The 18,494-nt window shown below is 32.1% G+C and overlaps 2 protein-coding genes and 1 long non-coding RNA gene across 3 annotated transcripts in view; all 3 read left to right on the top strand.

Annotated features, from left to right (window-relative positions):
• The first annotated feature begins 1,238 nt into the window (after positions 1-1,238).
• Positions 1,239-2,012, top strand: LOC126892932 (uncharacterized). The gene has a single exon (XM_050662855.1). The coding sequence runs from the start codon at positions 1,239-1,241 to the stop codon at positions 2,010-2,012; it is 774 nt and encodes a 257-aa protein (XP_050518812.1).
• A 1,426-nt stretch (positions 2,013-3,438) lies between these two features.
• Positions 3,439-9,118, top strand: LOC126879062 (uncharacterized). The gene is made up of 2 exons (XR_007695958.1): positions 3,439-3,590; positions 9,000-9,118. It is a non-coding gene; the product is annotated as an uncharacterized LOC126879062 (long non-coding RNA).
• Positions 9,119-9,798: 680 nt separating this feature from the next.
• LOC126892931 (uncharacterized) overlaps positions 9,799-18,494 on the top strand; it is a gene marked incomplete at its 5' end in the record, with an annotated part of 74,039 nt that continues 65,343 nt past the window's right edge. Inside the window, one exon of the mRNA XM_050662848.1 lies at positions 9,799-9,986. Within this exon, the coding sequence (XP_050518805.1) occupies positions 9,799-9,986 (188 nt within the window). The remainder of the gene's footprint in view (positions 9,987-18,494) is intronic.

The raw sequence follows: 18,494 nt of genomic DNA, 5'->3' as shown, positions 1-18,494 counted from the left end.
TTTATATTGATCTGCGCGCATGCGCACACCGACAGTATGGTATTAGTCTTTATACGGGCTCTGATTGGGTGTTGAAATGATCTGTCAATAATAAATAATTGTTCAATATGAAGGTAAACAAATGTATAATATATTAGTTTTATTGTTGTGAGGACAGAAACAAAAAGTTTATAATTGTAGTGACATTTAAATAGTTTTTAAAAGCAACAGGTACGTAATAATTGTAAATGTATCATAGGTACCTACCTATTTGAACCTACCAAAATACATAGTATGTAATACTTTTATTTACATAATTTGATTACCATCAAAATTTCTATCAATGTTCACCTAATATATTGTTTTCTTACTCTATGTTTTGTTGTATTTTTCAATTCTAAATCATTTCAATTCAAAATCAAAACAATTTAATTTAATTCAAAAATATCAAAAGCTTAATCCGTTTAGTTAGTCGATCTTCGCACATAATGACACATTGCCTCCGTGGTGAAGCGTTTAAGGCGAATGAACCCCAATATACCAACCGCGCTGATAGCTGGTTCGAATCCCAATAAAAACTTTTATTTTTTATTTTTTTTTATACATTTTATGATTGTAAGTATATTTATTATATAATTTTATTTTCATAAAATACGATAAATAAAAAAAATATCCGATAATTAATGTTCAGAAATCATTTGTGGCATTTTTAATGTGTTGGTGTGTGTTTTATTCTTTTATTATTTTAATTTTTGGCACTGTTTTAATAAAAATGTTTGAGAAGTAGTAAGTATAAATTAGTTTAATATTTAAATAAAATATAAATAAAAAGTATATTAATTTCGTTTAAATCATATAATAGAAGTGTTGTATTAGTTAGTAAGTTGTTCTCCTTTTTAGTTACATCTCTGATTTGTTCTTTGTAATTTTAAGTTGGTACCTACTGTTATCTTTTATAGGTTATTTTGATATTTTGAGGTTGGCGACACTGAATATAACATGACAGTCACGATGTAATAAAAATTTGTACTTTGAAGATAAAAATTAATAAAAACCATAATTAAATAAAGTAGTTTTTATATGAAATATGAGTAAATAAAAAATAACACTACATGAAAGCAAAACATGGTGTCAGAAGTGATTTAAAGCCATTGGATTGAAAGGAAACAGGCAGGGAAGTTGCAGGTTCGTTTCCCTCCAAAATTTGAGACTACAAAATCGATTAAAATATTATACAAAATTGCAAAACAGTACCTACAATGGAGTATTTTAAGCCTCCTGAATCCTTCAACGTGAATGAACCACAAGGTTGGACAAAGTGGAAACAAAAATTTGAAATCTTTTTGTTGGCTTCTGGAAGAAGCGAGGCTGCAGAGAAAATAAAAGTGGCATTGTTGCTGAATATCCTTGGTGAAAGTTGTCTGGATATTTTCAACACATTTCCCGAAAACAAAAGAGACAATTTTGCTGATGTTATATCTTGTTTTGATAACCACTTTCTGCCCAAACAAAATATTTGTATGGAAACCTTTAAGTTTAATAATATCCAGCAAAAAGAAGGTCAGGGCATTGATTCATTTTTAACAGAACTTAAGAAGCAAGCTGCAAATTGTGGATTCATTTGTGAGAAAGACAAGTGCAAGCAAAGTTATGCAGATCGAATGATTAAAGATAGGATGGTCTTGGGCGTGCTTGATAAACAAGTTCAGAGACATTTGCTGAGAGAGACAACCATGTCTCTGGACAAAATGCAAGAATATTGTAGGAGCATAGAGGTGACCTTAAAGCATGTCGAACTGTTAAATACAAAAGAAGAAACAGAAGAAATAAACGCAGTTAAATTTAAGTTTACAAGAAACTGTATACGGTGCGATACAAAGCATGAGGTGAGAAAGTGCCCTGCATATAACCAAACCTGTGAGATTTGCAATAGAAAAGGACAGTTTTCTAACCTTTGTTTCTGGAAAAATAAGCAGAGAAATGATGAGCAACCAAGCTCGTCAAATGAACAGGGAAAAATGCATCTGAGGTAAAAAAAATGTAAAAATTACAAAGAACAAATCAGAGATATAACTAAAAAGGAGAACAACTTACTAACTAATACAACAAGAAGTATAACTTCTTACGTGCGTACAAAGTACACACACAATATTTTTATTTGTCTATGGCTGCTATTCTCCATACACGGACTCCTACAGTCCAGTTTTATCTCATCTAGGTTCTACTAAGTATTATCTTCACATATTCTAATATTCTTATTTTTCATGTGAGAAGTGAGAATACACCTAATAGTAGGGGAGGAAAGTACGCTTGAAAGGAAAGTTGTGAAGATTAAGCCCTAAAACCAAAAAAAGTTAAGTAACGTTTTCCGTTGAAGTAGGGACTTTCCATTTTTTTAATTTAATTTCCCACATCCAAAAACAATCGTGCGTTGAACTTTTTGTTGATGTTGACTGTGCGCCGCATACATACATTTTTATTGATGTGGACCCGCCTTTAGATTTATTTTCACCCAAAGTGAACTTTTGCACCTGCAGTGTAGGCAGCCAACATGAATTCTTTTTTCTTTGTAAATTTTTTAATTGTCATTATTTTCAATTAAAACCAGTTTATTCATAATCCGCAAACGTGAAGCAATTAGGTAATATGGTTTATTAGTGATTTTACGGCTTTTTATACCCAGAAAATCGAAGTTTATTTTTAGCGCTGCGCCGATATCTCAACTTTTTATTTGCTTATATCTCGAAAACGCAAATTCCGCAAATGAAATTTTGATTGGAGAGATAATCCTCAAATGAGGAGAAATTAAATGATATAGTTATTGTTATTTTTACAGCTTTTAATATCCCGAAAATGCAAATATACACTTTGGCGCTGTCTCGAGACATTTCATTTTGATATATGTAACTTGAAAATGGATTATCCGCAAATGAAATTTCGAAAGGTGGGATTATCCTTAAATTAGAAGGAGTTATTTTGACCATGGTACATACTACTTTTAGCCTTACAGTTTAGGTTTACCAAAAGTGAAAATTATTCTGGCTATGGTGGACATTTCTTTCCCCCTACAGTGTAGGCAACCAACATTAAGATGGTTTTTCTTATAAAATTTTCAATTTTCATTATTTTCAATTAAAACCCGTTTATTCATAATCCGCAAACGAGGTGCAATTAGGTGATATGGTTATTGAGTGATTTTACGGCATTTTATACCCTGAAAATCGAAATTTATTTTTAGCGATGCGCCGAATCTCGAAAACGGAAAATCCGCAAATGAAATTTTGAATGGTGCAATTATCCGCAAATAAGGTGCAATTATTTTAGCTATAGTAGAAGTAAAAATAATGACTTTGAAAAAACCATTTCGCTAATGACGCTCAAAAAAGAATGTGTATTTGGTGATTTTTCTAGTGGCTTTCTTGGGTGTGAATCTGTCTTTTTAGTTTTTGAACTGTCGATTGTCTGTCAAATATAAAGTCTGATTGTCTGATAATGTCGGGGATAGCTGTATGAGCTTTCGTAACGTTCGGTTGTGTGACAGTTCAGTGTGGAAGTGATAATTCAAAAAAAAACGCAGGCGACAAAAACAAAATAGGAACTACATAATAGAGGTAACTAACAAATTTCCTATCTGTTGAATTCCTAAATTTCCTGTACTTTCTTTGAATAAAATAAATTATACATTATCTAGTTAGGTAAAAAAGAGACAGCTTTGCATTACACGGTTAATTATGGGGGATACTACCGGGGGGGCTAACCCCCCCGGTGATGAGGAGATGTTAGATAATATAGAAAACACTGAAAATAATAGTAGTTTAAAGAATACACCATTACTTGATAGCAATGCTAATTCAATCACTAATAATAACAATGAAATAAAAAAAGGAAAAAAACATTTCTATTATCAGTACACTGATACCGGTCCCTTTGAGGTATTTATGGAGTCAAAAGGCGATAACGTCGGTAATTATAGTTTTTTGAAATTAGCAAAATACATAAATGACAAAAAAATCGAGAATGTACTTAAACTTAGCAAAAAAGGAAAAAACCGAATTAGCGTTGCTTTCAAGAAATGGGAGGATGCTAATAAATTTGTTTTAAATGACGTGGTCAGAAATGATGGATATGAATTGTTTATTCCGGCAAATAACGTAACATGTAGGGGAGTCGTTAATAATGTAGATACTAGTATATCGGATGCAGATCTAATCAAATTTTCGGGATTGGCTTCGGCCAACATTAAAGTACTAGAAATAAGACGATTTAAACGGAAGTCTAAATATGACACGGAGAAATATATTGATACAGAAACGGTCGCATTTACCTTTTCGGGAAAAGTAATCCCGAAGGAAGTGAATATATATGGGATCCCTTTTAGGGTAAAACCATACATGATACCAGTGGTTCAATGTTATCGGTGTTTTCTTTTTGGACACACAAAAAATCTTTGTAGAGGGGGAGAAAAATGCAAAAACTGCGCGGAAAAAATACATGAAGGGGATTGTTCGATGAAATGTTTACATTGTAATAGCAGCTTTCATATAAGTACCTATGAGGAGTGTCCAGAGTATGTGAGACAGCGGAATATTAAGGCTGTCATGTCTCTGGACAATCTTTCATACTACGAGGCATGCGAGAGATTTCCTTATGTTTCTACTAGAAAATCGCAAGAGAATAATATATTCAGAATGAGCCAGGAGGAATTCCCAACATTACATAAAACTCAAATAAATAATTTAGAGACAATTCCCATCAATATGCGATGGATAGAAAATGTAAAGAGTAACCCTGAACACCTGTTTAGTAGAAAAATGGAGAATAACTCAAACAAAAATAAAAGAAAGGCTAATGAAACAAATAAGACATACAATAAAGAAGTACACAATCAATATTTATTATCTCCAAATGGGAGAAGCGAAGAGAGAGCTCGTGCAGTAAACAATGAGACTCCTGGATGTTCCCGTACAGAGCAACTAGAGAGGGACACAGAAAAAACACTGAATGCGATATTAAAAAAACTAGATTGGAAACATAAGGAACATATAATCAATTACTTGAACCAGCTATTTATACATGAAAGCTCATCGAACCAAAAGTTGCTAGATTTAGATGGATATCAAGAATCCACTTATTATCCAATGGAACATAAAAAGTTTAAGCAGTAACTATAACAGTCTGAAATATTTCATAAGCGAACATAGACCCAAATTAATTCTATTAAATGAAACTTGGCTAAAAAATAATCATCACTTCTATCTAAGAGGATATGAAATACATAGGTTGGATCGAGGGGATGGTTATGGTGGCCTAGCTACTGTGGTTCATAATAGTCTGGATCACAAAATAGTATATAGGTATAATAATAATGTTAGTAAAATTCAAATTTTAGCAATAAAAATAATAGATTGGGACATTACAGTTATTAACATTTATATCCATCCTAGGGCAAAAATAAATTTAAATAGTTGGGTTGGACGCATAAATAAAATCAGGGGAAATAAAATTTTAATGGGGGATATGAATGCACATAATGCACTTTGGGGAAGTCAAGTGTCTGTTAATGTTAATGGAAGAATAATTGCTGAATCCTTAGAGGATTTGGATCTAGTTTGCTGCAATGATGGGAGACCCACGCGGATTACCCTACCTGGACAGAATGCCTCAGCGGTAGACCTAACACTAATTTCCTCGGAAATTGCAAATATATGCCAATGGGATGTGTTAGAGGATTCTGGAGGCAGTGATCATTTTCCAACTTCTTGCAAAATCGCAATTGTAAATGAAAATATAGTAACACAAAAAAGTCATAAAAGAAATACAAAGAATGTCAATTGGGAGAATTATGCTTCAAAAATGGAAGACTTGATGAAGAATGGGTGTGAAGACTATAATTCATTTACACAAATTATGGAAATGGTGAGTGATGAGGAAATACCTCTCTTGAAAACAGAAAAATCTATAAGAAAAAAGAAAAGCCCTCCCTGGTGGGATAAGGAATGCTCTAATTTAATAAAAACAAGAAAAGAAAAAATTAAAAAATATAAGGAAGAAGCAAGCAATGAAAATTATATTGAAATCAAAAAAATATTTGCATACAGTAAAAAAATATTTAAAACAAAAAAAAGAAATAGCTTCAAAAGCTTTTGCAATGGATTGACAAGGGACACTCCTCTATCTGAAATATGGCGAACAGTTAAGCTATTCTCCACATATCAAAATGCTGTAATCCCTGCTAAACTTCCCAACAAAAACATAGCTCAGAACATATTAAATAATTTGGCAATTGACATAACAGATCCTGAGTTCATGGTTACCCTAACTAACGAGGATGTGGAGGACATTTCAAGGCAAGAAATAATAAGTGTCATAAATAAAAAGGATAAGGCTACTGGCTTAGATCTTGTAACATATAGCATGATAAACAGACTTCCCCTGGTGGCGCTAGATACATTGTCAAAAATATTTAATCAAATAGTTAAAAGAAACACAGGTTTTCCACAAGAATGGAAAAACACCCTTGTCATTCCCTTTTTAAAACCCAATAGAGACCCTTTATGTGAGGATAATTATAGAAACATAGCTCTAGAGTCATGTGTAGGCAAAATTTTGCAAAATATAATTAAATTAAGAATAGAACAAATAACGGAAAAAAAATCGATACTAAGCCCTAAGCAGTTAGGTTTCAGAAGAAACAAAGGGTGCAACGATAACTTAGCTTTAACAATTAATTATATTAGAACTGGATTTAGTAAAAATTTAAATACAATTGGAATTTTTTTGGATATCAGTAGGGCATATGATACAGTCAATATATATTTGCTATATAAATACTTATTAAAGTATGACATCCCAATAACTTATGCAAACTTGATCTTGCAATTTTTGCTCAACAGAAATATCTACGTTAAAGACAAATCAAATAATATATTAGGCCCAATGCAAGCATCCACTGGATTGCCTCAAGGGTCTCCACTCAGTCCAATATTATTTAATCTCTATACTAGATCCCTACATGATTTAATAAACCATGAGATGGAGTGTTTTCAATATGCAGATGATTTTGTAATTCTGGTGCAAGGATCTGATATATACAAGCTAATTAATTCCTTAAATACCCATATAATAAATTTACAGGAGTGGTTTGAGAAACACAACTTTAAAATTTCAGCACACAAATCAAAAGCAATAATATTTAGAAAAAGAAGTCAGGCTTATAACTTCCCACATTTGATATATCAAAATATGGAAATTCCATGGAAAAATGAAATAAAGTATCTGGGATTTCATTTACAGTGCAATTTGAATATGACAATTCAAATTAACGACATGATAACTAAAGCAAACAAAGGAATAAATGTCATGAGAGCAATTTGTGGTACAAAATGGGGAGCTGACCCGAACATTCTTTTGAGTTTATACAAAGGAATAGTTAGATCTCATTTAGATTACGCAGCCAATCTTTTAAACCCCTGCAGTAAAAGTTTGATGATGAGGTTGGAACAAGTACAGAATGTTGCCTTGAGAATCGTAACGGGTTGTCTACGTTCTACACCCATCTTAATATTGCAAGCAGAATGTTCAGTAACAACGTTACAAGTTAGAAGGGAGATACTAGCACATAAATATATACTCAAACAAATGCCGGAAAAAAACAATATCATAGTAAAGAGTCTAAATAAGCTAAACGAAGCAATAAATGCAAACAATAGATTCTGGAGGAACAAGGTCATACCTGATTACTCACTAGCATATACAAATATACTCAAAAAAACAAAAAACATAATTAGATATAAAATCAATCCTATATATGAGGTAGAAAGAAAAACTCTTCTATACCCCATTACAATTAAAAGTCTAGAATTTGAAAAATATGAAATTGAATCGAACGAAAGGTTCATAGCTAAATATGGTGGAATATATAATAATCATACCCACGTATATACAGATGGATCAATAGACCCACAAACAAATCAATCGGGATTTGGAATTTACATCCCAAGCATCAATTATAAATATTCGTCACGACTCCATAACTACACACAAATCTGCACAACTGAAATAATAGCGGTATACAAAGCCATGTCGGTATGTATTGAAAAGGAAATCATGAAAGCAGTGATCTTTGTAGATTCAAAAAGTGCCTTATCCAAAATATCTAGTCACAAATGGGACCAAATGGATTATGTAACTATAATGACCAAAAAACTACTGGTAGATGCAAATAATATGGGATTTTCAATAGGATTAGAATGGGTACCGGGACATCAGGGGATTAAAGGCAACGAGGTGGCAGATAGCTTGGCCAATATTGGGAGAGAATTAAGAGTACCATATGATGTAAAAAACATCAGCACAGATATCTTTTGTGTTACAAAAAAGAACATCTTGACTCAATTTTACAATAACTGGTATTCCCAAATTAAAGGTAAATATCCGGACTATTATGGACTGCAGGATAGTTTCCCTATAAAACCTTGGTATAACAAATGTGGATATTTGGGTAGGAACAATATTACTAACCTTAATCGTTTACGAAGTGGACATTGCAAAACTCCTTGTTATCTCCACAAAATAGGCAAAACGGAAACACCGATATGCGAATGCGGTACTATGGGAACATTGGTACACATCATCTTTGAGTGCCCCATAAATAAACATAAAGATATGGATTTGTATCTAGAACTAATAAAAGCTGGAACAGACAGTCCAATATCTTTACAGAGCATTTTATATAAACCCTCGAATAAAGTTATTAAGATAATCAATAAATTTATCAAATTTTTTCAAGTAGATCTATAGAATTTTGAAAAAATAATAATAATAACAATAACAATAAATAAATACTTCAGAAAATACAGGGAATCTCCTAAAATGTCAAAAATTATATTTGTATCCTTAAAATCCTTAATCCTAACCGAAGGTAGCCAGCCCTAAACCTATGTGAAAATGTTTGGAAGCTACCCCCAAACGAGAAAAGTCTTAAGTTAACCTTAAATGTTGTAACACTTTTCCCCCTCTAGCTACAGAAAAACAAGAAGAAGGACAAGGACCACATAGGACCAAAAAAAAAAAAATAGATCTGAAGTTGACAGGACACCTGGTTGTGCATTGCCTTGAGCAAGACGCGCATAACCAATAACATGTACTGGGTAAATGATTAAAAAAAAATCGAAACCCAAAAAAAAGGAAGAAGAAGAAGAAGAAGTCTGATAATGTCAGATGTCACACTATGTCGGTGGTCTGGGTCTGTCAGTGACTGTTTATTAAAAGTCTTTGATTTATTAAACATTTGTTCTATTGTAAGAGCGAATTGAAAAGAAATTAACAAATTTCATTTTCTAAGAAACGTTTAAAAATCAGTTAATTTACATTTATGTTTAAAAATACATTTACTGATCTAAGAAAAGTATTAATACCAGGAAAATAACAAACCATTCATTTACAGTGAGTAGGTACCTTGAAAGAAAAAGAAACCTGTTTAACTCTTTATTTTTGTGTTTATTGTTTGTTATCCAACTAAAAATAGAACCAAAGTACATTCTTGTCCCTGAAAACTACCAGACAAAATCAATAAGTGAGTAGACACTTTTTATTTTGTTTATTTACGTCTAGAAGAGAAACGTGATAAGTTGCAGGCGTAGTAGTAGTCTAATGAGAAAGTGAACTAATTAGATGAGTCATTAGTTAATTGATCGAGTTTTTAGCATTCCAAAACATAACCTAATCTGTAAAACCTGTTTTCAGACAAAATTGCCAATCTGTTGGCAGTCTCTTCTCTGCAACTTCAATAGTGACTTTATGGTTTTTATAATTTAAATATTTGGAATAAAAATGTCCGGAGCAGTATATCAACCCACAACAGTCACTTATGAATCAAATGGTCCTCATGAAAGGTGGCAGGATAGGCCCATCAGCTATTTAACCTCGCCAGGTCCACAGAGTTCTAGAAAGCCACAATTCATTTATATAGGCTTTCTTTCTGGAAGTATAACAGCTCTTTTTTTCGGGTGAGTAAATCCAAATTTCTGATTCATTAAATTGATTAATTGCCTAGGAGTATTTTTTGTTAACACATTGACCTACAAAACGTCTACACAGTCTACAGGGTGATTGATTAGTAGGGTAAAGCTCAATAGCTCCGCTATAGTAATAGATAGCAATTAAAGTTAATAACAAAAATTTTAGCCACCTTTGAGCTTCACATTACAAACTTAGTTAGAATGTTACAGGGTGTTCGATAACACAGTGGCAGACCAAACTTTTTTTTTTTTAAATGGAACATCCTATATTTTATTTTAAATTCGAAATTCTGTTAACTTCTCCATCACAAAAATATAAAGGTTTGTTATGTTATACAGGGTATTTACAAAGTTATAACCAATTTTATATGAAAATCGTAACAAGTTCAACTCCCTGTATAAATAAAAATAAGCAAAACAACAATGGCTTATTAATGCCATATTTTTTAACGTATTGTCAAGTGCTTTGGAGGGTGGGTATCAAATTGATTCTATTTATACAGACTTCTCCAAGGCATTTGACAGGGTAAATCATAACATCCTATTGTCTAAATTAGAAGCTGCTGGAGTAGATGGGAAACTGCTTGAATGGCTGGAAAGCTACCTAATAGGAAGGTGCCAAGCAGTAAGGATCCAGGATTGTCTATCTCAGGATGTAGTCAGTTCTGGGGTCCCTCAGGGTTCACATCTGGGTCCGCTATTATTTATTATATTTATAAGTGATATTGCAGATATAAACTGTGATAAGCTTTTGTTTGCGGATGATTTAAAAATCTTTTCGAAAATATCTAGTCCTGACGATTCTGAAAATCTGCAATTTCAATTAAATAAAATACAGAATTGGTGTAAAGAAAATGAAATGGAGCTAAATGTCAAAAAGTGTCATAAAATTAGTTTTTATCAAGGTAGAACGTGTATTCCGTTTGAATATAAACTTGATAACACACCACTAGATTGTGTTAATACAAGAAGAGATCTTGGAATACTGTTTGACAAATCGCTAAAATTCGCAGATCATATTGATTCTATTATTTCAAAGGCTTTACAGATGCTTGGTTTCATGAAACGAAACTGCTATGATTTTAAAAGTCCCAATACCCTAAAATTGTTATACTGTTTCTCTTGTTAGACCTTACTTGGAATACTGTTGTAGTATTTGGTCACCTTACTATAATGTTTACGCAGAAAAAATTGAAAAGGTCCAAAACAAATTCCTTAGGTTTTTGTGATTTAAAATTAGAGCTATTACTGGGAGTAACAGGTTTTACAGTTATGACAAAATTAGAGCATTTATAAATATCAATACCCTGGAAGAATGTCGTTATCACCATGATTTGAAAATTCTATATAGTTTGTTAAATGGTACAGCAAATAGTCATTATTTATTGTCTAAGGTTGGTTTTAAAGTTCCTTCATACAGTACTCGACATGCAGTCGAAACCACTTTTCATGTACCATTTCATCGATGTAATTATGGCCTCAATGAACCTATAACTAGAATGTTACGTCTAGCAAATCAAAATACTGAGAGGCTTAATTTTAGTTCCACATCCAACCAATTTATACGCGACTTACAACAAATTAATATTGCCTCTTAATTGTTTTGTTATGTCCACCTTTACCAGTCTGTTTCTAATTTGTTCTGTATGTAATTTATATTTTTATGTTAACTATTTTAACTATTATATTTTATGTGTTATATACCTATATATGACTTATATTTAGTATACTAAATTGTTCCAAAATTTGTAAACAATTGTAACTTTATTGGGCTTGTCCCGTGGAAATAAAAAAACAAAACAAAACGTATTGTCAAAATTTTCAAGAATGGTCGATATTGCTAATTTTCTTTATATCAAATACAGGGTGAGTCAAAGTGCAAGTACATTATTTTCTCAGTAATTTTAAATGGAACACCCTGTATTTTATATCACTATTGAAAAGTACCATTACCGTACTTTAATTTTTAGATAACATTCCCTATGTCTAAATTTATTAGTTTTCGAGATATTTTCATTTTTCAATGGACCAGTAGCGTGACCACCCAAATAACCAGAATTTAATAAACTGGACTGATTTTTTTGGGGTTACGTTAATAATGAAGTTTATAAAATACCTCCAACAACAAGGGATGAGATGAAAAATAGAATACAAAGTGTATTTCGATGTGTTAATTTACAAATGCTCCGTAGAGTAAGTAGCTCATTCAATGATCGTTTTTAGGCGTACATAAATGTGTTAGGAGATAATTTTGAACACCTTATGTAATTAAATATTAAAAATATTTTATTAAACGTAGCTTATAATTTTTTCAAACATGTTTTTTTGCAAAATGTATTACTGATAAATTATGTTTCGTTCTTTATTTGTTACATTGTTACATTTACATACTTTCTTTCTTTCTCCCCTTCCTTATACCCTTTCAGGTGTCGGATTTGGGTTTAATTTAGCTACATATTCACCCATCTCTTCCATTCTTTTCGGTCCTGTGCTATTAGTTTCATTTCTTCTTGCGTTTTCTGTTTGATTTTTCCTGCTTCTACTATTTGCTGTATCCATTTTTTCTTCGGCCTGCCTTTTTTCTTTTTTGTAATATTCCTTGTTTCGTGAATTTTCCTTGCTAGTCTACTAGGTTTCATTCTCATCAGATGTCCATACCAGTTTAATTGCCTCTTTATTATTTTATTCATTATTGGTTCCTGTTTAGTTATCCCTCTTATTGTCTCATTTCTTATTCTATCCCATTTGGTCTTTCCGGCTATAGCACGTAAATGTCTCATCTCATATATTATGATAAATTATGTTTCGTTCTTTATTTGTTACATTGTTACATTTACATACAAAAGTATTGTTTAATTGTCTTCACAAAATATTGTATTTTGTGTGTTTTTTGTAAAATTTATTACTAATTTTCTTTGTTTATTTGTTACATTTACATAAAAAGATAGTTTTTAATTGTTTCAAAAATGTTGCATGTAGCGGTTGTGTTTTTGTTTGTAAAATGTATTACTAATAAATTATTTGTATTTCTTTATTTGCTACAGTGTTACATTGATTACCGGATTGATAATCGGTAATCTTCAATTGTCAATTCAGTCATGACTTACTTAAAATTTAGATAAATAATAATTTACACCTAAAATAATTTGCTCTGAAAAATGAAAATATCTGGAAAACTAATAAATTTGGGCATAGGGAATGTTATATAAAAATTAAAGTACATTAATGTTACTTTTCAATAATGATATAAAATACAGGGTGTTCCATTTAACATTACTGAGAAAATAATGTACTTGCGTTTTGACTCACCCTGTATTTGATGTAAAGAAAATTAGCAATATCAATAATTCTTAAAAATTTTGACAATAAATAAAAAAATATGGCATTAATAAACCATTGCTGTTGTGCTTATTTTTATTTATACAGGGAGTTGAACTTGTTACGATTTTCATACAAAATTGGTTATAACTTTGTAAATACCCTGTATAACATTACAAACCTTTATATTTTTGTGATGGAGAAGTTAACAGGATTTCGAATATAAAATAAAATATAGGGTATTCCATTTAAAAAAACATAAGTTAGGTCTGCCACTATGTTATCGAACACCCTGTAACATTCTAACTAATTTTGTAATGTGAAGCTCAAAGGTGGCTAAAATTTTTGTTATTAACTTTTATTGCTATCTATTACTATAGCGGAGCTATTGAGCTTTACCCTACTAATCAATCACCATGTATAGACTTCTAATTTTCATCTATGTAATGTGACACAACGTCTATAGACAACATTCTTCAAATAACGAGTTGCAAAAAATCGGTAAATTTTTTGTCACATTAGGTACCTCTACAGATGCATATGAAATGTGAAACAACATCCATGGTCATCATCCACATGTTTACAAAAAATGATAAAAAACATGTTTTCATAAACTATAAGCACTAAAAGAAATTTAGCAATTTCCTATTGTACTTTCCAAATTCATAGTGTCACAACACTTGCTTATACATTTGACGCACTGTCCGTCAACATGTTAACCCCACAGTCGTAAATTTACTTGACTGCAGCAGTTAAATATGGGCCGGCGTAGCTCAGGTGGTAGTATGCTTGGCTCGTGTGCTGGTAGGCCAGGGTTCAAATCCTAGCGCCAGCAAGAACAACTAGACATTTTTAAAAATGTCTGTAGGCCCCATGTCGACTCATCCTGAATAAAATGAGTACCTTGGGTAAAAACCAGGGGTAATAATAGGCGGTTGAAGCGTAGCCCTGGCCCTGTTACCTTCCTTGTATACCGTAGACCCTAGATATAGCAGACTACCCTGCTATAATCCCAAAGCCACATCAGCAGTATAAAATGGGACACTATTATATATTATATACTAGTTCTTTTTATTTATTTATTAAACGGTAAAACCTTTTTTTTCCAATCATTCATAAAATACTGAAATAGAACATACAAAAATAATTAAATTAGAACATATAGGCTATTGATTATATTCAAAATAAGATAGCTAAAAGGAACTACAACGTTAACGGGGTTTTATTATTTCATATGGTCAATGGACATCTATAACTGCGGAGTGCTACCATTTAAAGGGGTGCGTTTTTGAGAAATGGGTGATTAGTCCCTGGGCACAGGTTACATTAGGGCGAGTTCTATGCACTTTTGGTACAAACATATCTACATAAAAATTGTTCCTGGTTAAATTTCCTATCTAAATATCACTTTTTAAAGTCAATGATATTTTTTTTACAAAAATATATTCAAAAGAAAAAGCACAACGAAACCCAAAACAAAGAAATTTTCTTTTTTGGCCCATAACTTTGCTCAGGGTCGAGTCCCTGCTCCAGGCTTGGTTTCTTTAAACTTAAAAAGAAGAGTTCTATTCAAAATTGTTTTTATATTCCGATTTCGAATCACCTTCCATAACACACAACTTTTAACAATATGACACTTATTTACTTACACTTGAGTCCTATTCTCTTATCAACCAATGCAAATTTTTTGTCTCGATAACATCGTCGTAAAATTTTGGATTTTCTGATAATTGTTTAATAAATGCACTCTTTTTCAATGGATAATAGGGCTAACTTGGAAAGTCTGTCTTCACTTGTAAAATTTATTGTAAAACTTTTGATGCGTTTTAATACTGAAAAACTTCGTTCAACTAATGCACTTTACTGGGACAGTTAGTACCTACTACTTAATTCACACAACTTGCCCACTTCACACAGAGACTGATTTAAACCAGTAGTATTCAAAAAATTCAAACGATTCCTAAGTATTTCTTTATCACTAATTTCAGGTGTTTTATAAATGACATTTAACTGAGAATGCGAAGCTAGATTATCAAAAAAAATCATAATTTAATCGTACTGAATTAAATAGGTACATACCTCTGTGGGAGATTTTAATGAATTATAATTAGACATATTAAAATTACATAATTCTACATATTTTATTTCCTTAAAATTTTCAAAGTGATAATTCATTTGTTGTAGAATATTATCAAAAATTTCGATGTATAATCGTCGATAGGTCCCTCTTTCGCCGACAATATCAATCATCATTATTTTTCTTTTAGGTTCGAAGCCCATATTTTCAGCTTTATCCCAAATATTTTTAAACAGCTCATTTTTTTAATCATCATAAGGCATCAAATTGTCTTATACAAAATGCAATGTCACTTGACTTCATCTGTAAAATAACAGACTCCGCATCTCGTTTTCGAATCGGAAGCGGTCGGACGAGCGCTTCCAGGCGTATCAAAATTCGCGTGAAAGGAACATGACTAGCGAGTGAGGTTATTAAACCCTGACCAATTTTTGAACGGGACAAATGCATGACAAGCAGCGATTTTGAGATGCGCTTCCGTCAGGACCGGACTGAATCGTTGAATTGTGTGCTTATTTGAGACCGTTCGTATGCGATCAAATTTTAATAATGTTTCAATGCCTATTAGTTACATAATAGATTACTTAGATTAGAGAAACATTGTTGATAATTAAATACTGATTAATAATATATGTATTTTCTTATATGGAAATATAGGGAAGCGGTGCTTCCACCGCTTCCATGGACCGCACGCCTCTGTCTAGATTATAGCAATTACCCAATCTCATGAGCCGTGGCAATGGAGCATGGTATCCGTAGTTGGTTATATGACTATTAGGAGCAAACAAAACATTGTTCCTTGTAACTCTTAGGCAGGCCGCACATCAAAGAAACATGAAACGTAAATTACGTTTCATGGAAATAAACCACTGCTAAACAAATATATGTCCGGCCATTTATGACACTCTCCGAAAATAAAAATGTGTCATGAGCATGAATCACACTCGTTTCATTGGTAGGCGGACTTTGAGATTTGTTTAGCAGTGTTTTCTTTTCATGAAACATGTTTTTCGTTTCATGTTTCATGTTTTTCGTTTCATGTTTCTTTGGTGTGCGGCTTGGCTTAAAGTCACACGAAATCTAAACAAAGATAACAGTTCTTCTGAACCAACAATTCCGGATGTAACTTTAAACAAAAAAATTAAGTCTGCTGACAATCTACGGTTTGCCAGAGATGTAAGTTTAGAAAGATTTTGTAATTCTGCGTAACTATATATACTTCTAGCATATCCAAGTTTAAATGCAATATATCTAAAAAAAAATATGAAAACCGGAAAAGCCTCTGGACCTGACTACGTCCATAGTGAAATTATACAACTTTTGGAAGAAGACAATTTAGAACTATGGTCAAGACTCTTCAATAGTATATACAAGACTGGTACAATTCCACAAGAGTGGTTAACGTCTACGTTTGTACCTATACCTAAATCAAACTACGCAAAAAATGTAACGACTTTCGATTAATAAGTCTCATGCCCCATATTCTGAAACATTTCTAAAAATTATCCATAACAGAATTTACAAAAAATGCGAAGAAGATACATGAGTCTGGAACAATTTGGCTTTCGAAACGGTATGGGCACTTGAGAGGCTTTGTTCAGTTTCATTGTTCTCATGCAAAAGTGTCGAGATCAACAAAAAGGTGTCTAATTGTGCTTTATAGACTATGAAAAGGCTTTTGAAAAAGTCAAACATGATCAGCTAATGGGATGCTTGCAAAAAAAGAACCTGGATCCAAACTACATTAATACAATACGTGAACTCTACTGGAATCAAAACGCCTCCGTTAGAACCGAAATGGGTGATACTGAAACCATAAGCATCCAAAGAGGAGTCAGACAAGGTTGTATATTATCACCATTATTATTCAACTTGTACTCAGAGGAAATTTTTGCACGAGCTCTAGATGAAGCACAAGAAGGCATAAAAGTCAATGGAAAAATTGTGAACATCAGGTACGCCGATGATACAGTACTGATTGCTGGCAGTGAAGAACTATAGTGCGAGAAGGAGAACTATATGGTCTCAAGGTGAATGTAAAAAAAAACTAAAACAATGGTGATTTCAAAAAAGCACACACCAGTTATAAACATCCTAGTCAACAACAATCTCGTTGAACAAGTGAAAAAGTTTAAGTACCTAAGATGTTGGATACATGAAACCTTAGACCAAGAACAAAAGATTAAATGTAGAATATAACAGGCAAGAAACACCTTAAAGATGCGACAGTTACTCACTGCCCGCAATCTTGATCTGTCCCTACGATACCGCATGATAAAGTGTTATGTATATAGGGTTAGGCAGATAAAGGGCCTATTAGAAATATCTCGAGAACTAAAGGTAACTGAATTATGAAAATTGGAATAATGGGGTTTTGAAGACTGATCTATTTAATGAAAATATTTTCATCTACTTGGTACTTCCGGTTATACCGGAAGTTGCTTATAACTTCGTTTTTTTAAATGGGACACCCTGTATATTTTGACATTTTTGGATTCTCCTCGATTTCTTCTTTCTTAAAATATAATGTTTTGTAACATTATACAGGGTAGGTTAAAAGATAATTACGTTTTCTTATTAATTTCGTAGCAATATTCACACCCTGTAGGATTGTAGTAGTTTGACATAGTAAACTCTATTTATGTTCAAATGATTTTCAATATAGTCTACTATTGTTAGCAATTATTAGTATAGCTAAATTTTTAATTTTAGTATATAGGGTGGGTCTAAACTCGGAATGAGTATTTTCTGAGTTTTCTTAAATGGAACACCCTATATTTTAGTATTGTAATGAAATGATATTTCATGGTACTTTTTTATTTCTTAAGCATTCCCTATACCTAACTGCTTTAATTTGTGCTTAATTGTTAATCGCACCAACAATCTTAACTTCGATGGTATTTTGACAGTTCAACCATTATTGGCAATTTTAAGTATCAGTCTAGATTAATATGTATTTATTTCCAAAAAATTATTTGTGATTGAATATTTTCACGGCCAACCTAATACAATTTCACATATTTTGTGTTGCAATTAATGTTTTGCTTGAATCACCAATAACTCACAAATTAAAGCAGTTAGGTATAGGGAGTGCTTAAATA

The sequence above is a fragment of the Diabrotica virgifera genome, chromosome 1 (genome assembly GCF_917563875.1).
Source record: "Diabrotica virgifera virgifera chromosome 1, PGI_DIABVI_V3a".
NCBI classification, from domain to species: Eukaryota; Metazoa; Arthropoda; class Insecta; order Coleoptera; family Chrysomelidae; genus Diabrotica; species Diabrotica virgifera.
This window is presented reverse-complemented; position numbering and strand designations above follow the sequence as displayed.